The 11,264-nt window shown below is 37.5% G+C and overlaps 1 protein-coding gene across 1 annotated transcript; it reads right to left on the bottom strand.

Moving 5' to 3' along the window:
- On the bottom strand, positions 1,289–2,284 carry LOC18773616 (PLAT domain-containing protein 3). The gene is made up of 2 exons (XM_007205895.2): positions 2,140–2,284; positions 1,289–2,035 (listed from the first exon to the last, which is right to left on the bottom strand). Exons 1-2 carry the CDS (start codon positions 2,218–2,220, stop codon positions 1,550–1,552), a joined length of 567 nt encoding a protein of 188 aa, XP_007205957.1. The 5' UTR covers positions 2,221–2,284; the 3' UTR covers positions 1,289–1,549.

The raw sequence follows: 11,264 nt of genomic DNA, 5'->3' as shown, positions 1-11,264 counted from the left end.
TATTGTGACAACCAAGCTGCAAGAGAGATAGCAAATAATCCAGTTCAACATAACATAACTAAGCATGTTGAACTGGATATGCATTATATCAAGGAGAAGCTGGTAGATAAGCTAATCAATATACCATTTGTAAAGTCAGAAGAACAGCTGGTAGATGTCTTAAGGTATGCAATATCAGCAAAGGTTTTTCATGACTCACTTGACAAGTTAGGTATAGGAGATATCAACACACCAACTTAAGGAAAAGTGTTGGTGTGAGCCATAATTCAAGGATCCCGTGATCCCTGATTTCCTAGTGTAATTCATGTTACCTAATTAGAATAGTTACCTAGTTAGGATTTCTTATAATTAGCTAATTACTTTTCCTTGTAGGAAAAGTCAACTTGTACTTGTATATATATATATATATATATATATATATATATATCCTCATCTTGGAGAAATATAAAATCATTCACAATTATTCAATCCTTCATTGTTTAGTGAAGTTCATAGATATGAGACATACCAGATCTATCATAGTATGTCTGAGCAATAATATACCAAACTACTTTCGCAGTAAGTATTGACATCTTCTAACCATAGAATTCTCAGCTGTCCACCTAATGTAATTGATAGTGGTGGGCATTTGAACTCGTAAATCGGTGAACCAAACTGAACCAATTTGGGAGAAAACGAAAAATTCAGTTTGGTTCTCGGTTTTTGCCACTTAAAAACCAAACTAGACCAGTTATATGATATTGACAAAGATATTGGTATGTAACTCAATTTCCTATGAACATAATACCAAAATCCTATCCTCCTCATCTCTCTCACCCTCCCTCATCTTCGTCACGATCTCAATCTCCATCATCTTCATCACGGTCTCAAAGACTCCATGCCTCCAATGCCATCCACTATCTTTTTGTTGTTTGTCTATGAGAGTTGTAGATGGATTCGTGCAAGGGGAGTTGAGTTTTAGGCTTGAGCTTCAAGTGATGATGGGACAAGCCCAACCAAAAAAAAAAAAATCAAATCAGTCCAGCCTAAACTGAATAAAATTGATCAGACTGAACCAAAATAAAAGAAAACTAGTTATTTTATTTAGTTTAAATTTTAATTTTAGAGTTAAAACGGACCGTATCCATCCCTTTTAATTTTATTTTGGGTCGATTCCTTTTAATTAATCATAGTTGATATTTAGATGCCATTAATGACTATTTAAGACAACCACGACAAATTGCCAGAATATTTTTCTTCGCCAGATCCCACCGACACCCAATCACCCAATTATAAAATTTCCTGCAAATCCACAACCTGTCTCGTTCTCTTCTCATTACCAAATTTCACAGATCAAGGCTTATCCAAATTAGTAGCTAATAAATAATAATAAACCCCATAATTAATTTTCTTTATTTGGCCAAATATAGTCTAGAAACTCAACAGCACCACTCAACTGAACAGCACGGATAATCCGATATCCCTACTGTACTAACCACCATAACAAGCACAACAGCCAGATTATGCCTACACGGAAACTAATTAAACCCGCATCCAAACACACCCACTATTAAACAGCAGAAACCAAATCGCTCGAACCGGACCGGATCATGCGGTGAGTATGACGCCGTTTCTGGACACCGTCATCATCCGAGTTACAGTAATTCCTAACAGCGGTGAGCTCGTACGGGGACGTATCGGTGGCCAGCCACTGCTCGATCGTGAAGAGCTGTTGGCTGCAAGGAATGTGGGCCCCAGTGGAGGTGACCTCGACGTAGTTGATGTACCAGCCGTGGTGGGGCCCGGATCCGTCGGAGGTGAGGTTCAGGGCGCAGATGGGGGCTTGGAGGCAGGGTCCGCGGCCGCTAAAAATGTCCAAATTGCCCCTCTCGAAGTAGTTGTGACCGGGGCCCATCAACCCGCCCCAGGTCTCGAGGTTCCGGATCTCGATCCCGTAGCCATACGCGTCGTAGAGCCGGACGTTGGCGTTGGAGTCCGTCCCGCCCTTTAAGATCGACCCGGTCCTAACGTAGACCGTGTACACGCAATCCGGGTCCTGTGAAAAAAAATTATATTAAATAAATATCGCTTGTATAAAAAATAAATTTAATTAGAAAACGACGAAAGGTGAAAGCAAAGATGAAGGTGAAGGTGACTTACGTCGGAGAAAGCGAGGGTGAGGAAGAGGGAGAGAAGGAGGGAGAAGAAGAGAGTGTTGCTGGGGGATGTCATTTTTGCCATGAGTGAAGCTTTGCTGAGTGTGATGTATAGGAGAGGCTTTTTTATAGTGGAAATGATATTAGCTAATTTTCTTTTTTTGGGGGTGAAAAAATCACGTGCTATTTTTGTGTATTGGCCCAGGTCGATGTCTGTTGGGGATGATTTGGTCATTTGGTGTCCAGCACTGGTTGGCCCACATCTTCCTGTGTTTTTTCACCACTTGCCACCTTGTAATGATGAGGATAAAAACAAGATAAGAACAAAGCCTGGCTCGGTGTTCGTTTCAAGAAAATTTCATCTAACTACCGGATGACGTATTAATTACATCTAAAAGTGGAGGTTTAAAATATTAAATATTTTTATGATTGTTAAAATAACATGAATATATTTTAGGGAGTTTTAGTAATACACTTAAAATAGGAATTGAAATTATAAAAATACTCTACATAAAATTCAATTTAAAAACATACTCAAAAATCATTTATTACATATGAAATGAGTGTTGAAGTTACTATAAATTACATATCTGCTATTGATTAATTTAAAACAAGCTCAACACCAAAAAAACTCAAAAAAAAACCCAAAACAAGCCCAGCAATCCCGAAGTACATTGTTAATACTATGTCATAAAAGTACAGTGTTAATATCATGTCATAGAAGTACATTTTTAATACCATTCTATAGAAGTACATTGTTAATACCATTCCATAGAAAAACATTGTTAATACCATTTCATAGAAATACATTGTTTATACTAATTTCTACCATCTTGAATCCTTTCCAAAGGCATAAAATTTCCCAGCATCACTGATTAGCATTGTCCTGCCAGCCCCAATGGCTGCTTGAACAATTTGAATGCCTTGCAGAGATCTGCAACATATAACGGAGTTCCATTAACTTTTCTTTTAAGTCAACTAGTTCTCTTCCCTTTTTCTTGCATTTTACAGAATCAGGTCTAAGGAGTGATCAAGAATTGGCAACCTGATTTGCCGAGGCCGCCATTCCTCTTCAGTGGTGCCATGTCCAAGCTGTCCTGAGTTGTTAGAGCCAAATGAATGGACAGCTCCTTTTGAAGTTACAGCAATGCTGTGACCCAGCCCTGCTATTGCCAGTGATTTCTCCCTTCTGAAACATGCTTCTCCAACCAATAAGAACTTTAGGACCAGTTTTCATGAAAACCCCACATCTTTGCTTCAATTCTTGACGTTGCTCCACTGTCATTGGCTTAAATATACCTCTCTTTTGGCACATGTCCAGAGAAGCAAGCTCTGATATGGACAATTCAAAGTCAGGAGCAAAGTTTGCAGGCTGCTTGAAAAATGAGCATGTTGCCTGCAACACACACATCCAATATTTGGGGTTCCACTCGCTGTGGCATCCATTGGCACTGCCAAAATTCGCAGTGGCCAAGCTTTGCAAAGGAGAAGTTCTAAATTGCTGAAAATTATGAAATATTGGTACAACACTTACCACATTACTCCTCTCAATTATCCAGCATTAACATCTAAAGTTTTAAAACGAACACATTCTTGCTAATTTTATTTAAGGATAATCTATGCAGGGGTATCTACCTCGACAAATATGTTATTGATCAACAAACTTCAAGTCTCAAACCTACAAATAAAAAAACGTACCCAAAAAAAAACACTCTTTATATGACAGCAACTACAAGAACCAATAATGCAACAAGTTATGTCCAATCAACATGTCATAAGAAATGGTGTCAAAGCAACATAACAGAAGGCATGTACTGGACTTGAGGATTCAAAATCCTTTACAACAAAAGACCAAACATCTGCAAAATTAGAAACCAGAGAAATTCACAACCATACCATTCAAAATCAATACTCAGAGAAGAAGAAGAAGTTGCATTTGAATCAACAAACAAACCCTAATTGGACAATACTAGAAAAAACCATGAATATGGAGCTCAAACCTGATTAAACTTTGAAAGATGATCAACAACATCATTTGCAACCAGTGCCTCTCCAACAAACAAGACAAGATCTGGATTGTTAAGATTGACTAGCTTTGACAGTGCCCTCAAACTAGCTTTGACGGTGCCCTCATTAACGGTTCATAATCCTGAAAGGCATAATACAATATATTTTCACATTAAAAAATATATATACAGCAGCAAAACCAGGCTTGATAACTTATAGGTCTCAACCCACTGAAAAATGAATTTTAACAAGTAAACAACATTATTATCCTTATGTAATAGCAAAAGCAGTGGTAAAACTGAAACAAAAATTGCTAACTAACAGTAGCTTAGCATGTACATCATACAAACAGTAAATGTTTATGTAGATGTTCAACCCTTCTGCTAAGAACTAGAAACACAGTACCAGCATTACAAATCATATTAGAACTAAAACAAATAAGCAAGCAAGTAATTTTCAGAATTTTTTTTTATCAATTTATTTATTGCAATTTGTAAACGAAATGCAAAACTAAGGAAAAATAATTGTATACATATTCAAATTAATCACAAAATCGCAAAGAAACTGCTCAACGAGCTTCGAATTTCAGTGATAATCAAACCGAATCATACCAATATGATTCGGCTGACCTTGAAATGGTCTCTTCGTTCTTCTTAAGTTCATCCTTGTGAGCCTTCTTTCATATCTGGTGCAGCATGTGGCCATGAGCGTCTAGATAAAATTACGGCTCAGAAGCTGTGGGCGTGGATGAGGTATCACCTTCAACCTTTCCTGCTCGTGAATCAAATGAAAGCTTGAGAAAATGACGCCATTGAGGCCACTTGAGGATTGAAAATTCGAAATGGAGAAGAGAACTTGAAAGTGAAAGAAGCGACGAGGAAGACGACGAACCTAAGTCTTGGAAGAAGAACAGATAAGAGCGTAGCCTAGAGCACCGAAAGGATTGGCGGAAGAAGATGAGCCTGGAGCCGCACAAGCTGCTCCACAAGTCATGAGCTCATGCATCGCCATGGTCGATGCTCTTCTTCTTCTTCTTCTTCTTATTCCTCTTCAATCTACAACATAATTGTTATTAAATAAAAGATTTGAAAAAAAATTTACGTCGGCTGTTTCTCAAAATTGCACCCAAAATGGCAAAATTGTAATCCAATATAACTGTTGAATTGAAAAAATCAACAGTACATTAAGTAGCATGGGGTTTATTTATAGTTTTATGTCTAGGAATGGGTATTTAACTAATTTTCTACATATTTTATGCATAATCGTTTTATCAAGTTCATAACTGTTGTATACGAGTTTAGTCTAGTAGAAAAGGGCGTTAACTTGTGGACTAGATGTTTCAATATCGAATCCCCACGATCATTGGCGGAGTCACTCCTAGACCTAGAGTGGCCCTGGCCCCCCGCCAATATTTTTATCCCTCCTCTATTATATTATATATAATTTACAGAATTTATAATAAACAACTTAGAATTCAAGTTAAAAATTCCTTTAAAACAAATTAGACATGAGTCAATTAGAAATATTTAGCTCTAAACATATAATATTTATTGAATATTTAGGTGTTTTATACATTTGTATTTTCTACTTCTGCCCCTCTTAACTTTAATTCTAGCTCCGCCCACGACATCATAATTGTGTGTGTGTGTGTGTGTGTGTGTGAGAGAGAGAGAGAGAGAGAGAGAGAGAGAGAGAGAGAGAGAGAAATTTCCCTCCTCTGTGATTTAGACTATTACTTGTACTATAAAAAATAAAAATAAAATAAAAAAGTTCATAATTGTTGAAAATTTCATCAAAGAACTAGCTCCAACCTTGATCCAAAAAAAAAGAAAAGACGAAGAAAGAAAATTATTTCCTTAGTAATTAGGAGGGAAAAATTGTTATTTCGTCAATCTAATGTGATGAAATAACAAAAATGATACTTTTTGTTTATAGTTACTAACAGAAAAGGATATTGGAAGAATATAGGGTTTAGTTGTAACAAATATAAATAAAGGAGGGTAACGATGGAATGAATCCTATTAATGTTAAGAAGATAACCAATTAACTATTTGTTTTATTTTTATTTTTTAATACAAGCCATAATATATATATATAAGAGAGTAACGACATTACCATTATTTGGAAAGAAAAAAAAAAAATATCCTAGCTAGCTAATGTGGACTGATCTAAGCCATTAGATTATTTGTATGGTTTTGATATCACGAAATGCGGGTAAATGCACGAATTCTAAATGCAGAGATTCGAGATACACCAAAACAATCCAATATGGCAATGAGGTATAGTTCATTGGTTGAGCTCCCTCACCTTCACCCAGTAGTAGAGGTTCGAAAAGTCCAGACGTCCAATGAATATTTCTGTAAACTCCCTCCCTAATCACTTGTACTTAAAAATTAAATTCCAATACAGTCTACTTACGGTTTTTAAACAAAAAATAAAAAGAAAATATATACATCAAATAGTGAATTTCTTCATGAAAATATAATACGAAAAATTGTTTGGTTCATACTATTTCTTTGGTCTTGTATGCATATTGAAAACTATCTACGGTCTTTATAGATTGTATAATTGTATTCGGTACTCAAAAAGAAAAGAAAGAACTTATTTGATTCATATTTTAGCCAATATTTTTTCTTGTCACGATTATTGGGTATAGAGAAGAAATGAAGGAACATGGTTTTTTAAATTTTATGAATAATTTTGGCAAAGAAAAAAGAAAATTGAATAGTTGGAAAGAATAAAATAAATTAAATTGGGGAAAGATTGTTTTTTTTTCCCCTCATCGCAACACAACCTTCTCTAACTCTTGACCTCACACAGTCTTACTGAAATGACTAGATTGGCCTTGAAAACTTTTCAGCACGAAAACAAAACCTACAATGTGAATTTGGAACGTGCACCAGCTAAACGACGATAAAGCGGACTTTCCTTGTACACTTAGGTTTTTGGTCGCATCTCCATTATTACTTGGAGAGAGCCATTTACTTTTACAAAAGGCTCTGCAAGTTGCAACTTTGGACGGTGCTTTTTTAATTTATTTTTTGCATTTTTTAAAAATATATTTATATCAAAAACGAAAATTACAAAACAATACTTCTAGGGCAAGGAAGTCCAAAGAGGTCAAAATAGAAGGGAGATATCATACAACAGAGAGAAGCAGCCCATGCTCCCATACAACAGAAGTCGAGAGGCCATGGCACATATTAGCTACAAAATCTGCAGTGAAATTGCCTCCCTAAAAACATGCTGAAAACGAGTAGAATCGCCCAAGGAACTCATCCGCAAAATATCTTGAACAATTTGTTGGATACTCTGTGGAATCGAACCCTTCTTAAGCACACTGTCAATGATAAGCTTGGAATCCCCTTCAATAATGATCTTACGCCACCAGCGTTAAGGGCAAGAGCAAGACCATGCCTTAACGTCAAGCATTCAGCCACATTAATGGTAGTGCCTTGCAGAATAACAAAACCAGTAGTGCCTTGCAGATTTTGAACTGATCCATCAAAGTTAATTTTGATCCAACCAACAGGGGCATGCCATTTGCCAATAATCCAGACCCACAACAGCCGCAGCATGAACACATCTAGTAGGGTGCGGTTGGGTACTATGGAAAATTAAGTTGTTTCTTGCCTCCCAAATTTGCCAGCAAATTAGGATAGCGTTGGAAAGATGATCGAACTCCTGAGATTGAGCATTGCAAGGTAACTGAGACAACCACTCAATAAAATCAAGGTTTGGCGCATGAAGAGAGGAAAAAGTAGATGAGCAACCCCAAACATTTCTGGCAAAAAAGCATTCAGCAAATAAATGTTGAACATATTCTGGATGTTCCTGACAAATAGGGCAGTCAAAGGCATAACTGAGGGAGAAATCGATTCAATCTACTTCTGACTTGTAGTCTTTTTCTGATAAGCATCTAAGCAAAAATATTCACTTTGGGAGGGATATTAAGTTTCCACATCTTCTTGAGTAGCTTGGTTTGAGGATGGGATGGATTCTCTTGAATTTGAACCTGATATGCACTTTTTATGGTGAAGACACCACTAGGATTTGGGCCCCACACCATTTCATCCTGTAAATCAGAAATAAGTAAAGGAAAAGATAAAATTTTATCAATAACATCTTCATCTAAGTGTTTGGGCCTAACAATTTGGCACACCAAAGTTCAAAAGACAGGCCCATGGTGAAATTACCTGTCCAACCCAAAAAGCTTGAGGATAACAAAAATTAGGATCCAGACAGATTGGGTTTCACGCTAGGATGTCGAAAACAAAGCCCCCAGCCTAAGAAAGACCAAACAGTCATTTGGGCTTCAAGGATCAGCCCGTAATTTTTGTTGGGTTCAAACCCAAGGGATTAAAAACATACCCACGTGACTACTTCAGCTTTGAAAAGTCAGCAATTCCAACTAAAATAAAATATGAGAGGGACATCTCTGAAGCACTGCCAATAGAAGATCAAAACCCATCTGTGTTCGGAGATTTTGCTCCAGAGCAATACACCATCTTCCGAGGAATTCACGGATCACACTTTCTAAATTAGAACGGGAAACATGGAGCTGTTCAGAAAATACAAAAGAAAAAAAACCAACCGCTGTAAAAAGCCCACACAGACGGTGGCGTTGGTTGAAATAGAAAGCTGCCACCTAGGAAATCAGGGAAGGGACTGCTTTAGGAGGTGACTACTGAGAGCCTATCCGCCTTGATTGATAAGAACCCCTTTTACTTTACATTATAGGAGATCTTTTTACCGCCCATTATTAAAATTAAAAAGAAACCACCTCCCCAAGAAGGTCTCTTATAAAAGCAGAAGTAGGCAAGGAAGAAAAGGACACTCAATTCATCAATAAATCAAAAAAAAAAACAACAAGAAATCAAGCAAAAGCTCACTTGGATTCCAAGAGAAACCAGCTTTAGATCAGAATTCCAAAGTTCAGACTTAGAAAATAAGCCTTCTAAAACGAGATCTCTCTCGTTACAAATTTGGTTCAGCAAAAGCTAAGAATAGCCACTTCTGCCCCTTCAAACTGAAGAAGTTGCAATTCTGCCCGCTCAAAAGCCTCCCAAGGCTTGAAGTAGATTAAATCTCTGCCAAAATTGAACTTTGGTATCGATTTACAACTGAAGCTAAGCAGTTGAAGTTGTTGACAGCTCAGTCCAGCACAGACATACTCAGTCCAGCCTGGATAAGAAGTTTCTACCCAGCCATCTTTTTGTCTTTCTAGAGTTGATTTCTCCCTTCTCAATTTTGTAAAAGGCAGTTCTGCCTAAAACAGTCCACTTTATTATTATCTATTCTGGTCAGAACAACCATATGATACTGAGATAAATTATGAAAGTCCTCACCAGTCTGAGGCAAGAAAAAAACTTACTTGGGAGATATTCCTCACCCAAATTCACAATCGTTTGTTTTAAAAGTCAGTAACTTGGGGCGCAAGTTATCCACTCTAAAAAGAAGTCTGCTAGGATTTACATTGCTAGCAGTGGCACGCTCACACACCAAAGAAAACTGACTTGTCGACCAACAAATGATCTCCAAGCCAATGGGGAACTTCGCCCTTCCACCTCAAGAGTAAACACGAAAGCGGGTGAACACTAAGATTTGCATGAGCTTATTTCTGTCCCAAGAGTTGTTGGTAATTAAATATGAAACTTTTTTATTTAAGTCCAAGTAAGATATTGGTGCTCTAGAATCAGGTAAATAAGAGGGATAGGGGATTGGATTTCTTTTTGAGGGTAAGAAACTCTTTTGTCTTAAAGCACTTCCATCTATGGTGCTAAGTTAAAGGGTAAGGGTAGGTAAGGGCAGACACTATTCATGTAAATAGTGTTTGTCCTACCTTTTTTTATTTTGCTTTTCCACCCATTGCAATGACAAGTAAAGGCAAGCACTATTCACATGAGATATGAGGGGAGAAATTTGTATGAAGTTTTGGTGTGAGAAGTGAATATGGCTAGGTATTTATAGAAAGAAATTTTTTGAAAATTTAGGTATATATATATTGTATTTACAGTTGTTGATGACGTCACGCTGATGCCAGCATGACGTCAGCAAACCCAGGCAGCAACTCAGGCAATTCTTGCTTTTGGACTTGCCTGGATAAATGGGGCCCTTTTGCTTAAAACCAGCTTGGGATCCTTTTTGCCCTGGCAAAACTAACCCGCTAGAAGTGCTCCTAAGTATTTTGAGTTACAATTTTGACCCACCAATTAGAATGGTGAGTGAGGCATTTCCAACCAAGCTTAGCTAAAGTTGCAAGGTTAAAATGGTTAGTAATTCTAACCGCTAAGGCCATGTTTGGTGGGTTGGACTGGATGAGACTTTTTCAATTAAAATGGACATGGGTCCTAGCCATTGTTTGGTAAGCTTATAATGTATCATGGACTGGATGTGGTTATTGGACACTAGTCCATAATAGCAAGGGCTCTAGAACCTATCGGTAGACATGGGTTTCGAAGCCAGCCAAGTCGTCTTGCGAGCACACCTCCTCCTTCTTTGATTCGTGAGAACTTGCTCTGGTTTGGTTTGATGCTCTCTCTCTCTCTCTCTCTCTCTCTCTCTCTTTGCCATATCTTCAAGTCAACCCGACGGCGTCGTTTCACAGCCACTCTTATCTCATTGGCATTGCACAGATCATCGTATCTTCCAGTCGATCCGGCCAAGCTTGAGATCTGATTTTAAGGAGGAGCCTTGCGATTCTTGCTGTCTGATCTAGTTTGTTCTTGAGACCTTGCGATTCTTGCTGATCTGATTTGTTCTTGAGATCTTATGGGGGACTTGCAATTCTGACTGGTAGATTAGTCAAATTTCATTTTTGAGAATTGTATTCATTATTTTAATTATTTTGTATTTTTTTTAATTTTGCTATTTTTGTTCCAGTCCTACAATCTCAACTTGGTGTTTATTGCACCAAACAACTACTTAAAATCCAGTCATATCCTAACCAGTCCTGTGTAATATATCTAATCCAGTCCAGTCTAGCCTACCAAACAGGGCCTAAACCTTCACGGTCCTTGGGGAGACACATATTTCCAAGAGACAGGGTTCAAGCTATCATTGCCCCAAAAACACCTACAACTCTTATTCATTTCTTTCACTACTTGGGGAAGGCATTTAAAA

Source organism: Prunus persica, chromosome G6, assembly GCF_000346465.2.
Source record: "Prunus persica cultivar Lovell chromosome G6, Prunus_persica_NCBIv2, whole genome shotgun sequence".
Lineage (NCBI taxonomy): Eukaryota > Viridiplantae > Streptophyta > Magnoliopsida > Rosales > Rosaceae > Prunus > Prunus persica.
The sequence above is the reverse complement of the archived record's forward strand: the minus strand, read 5'-3'. Positions and strand labels throughout refer to the sequence as shown.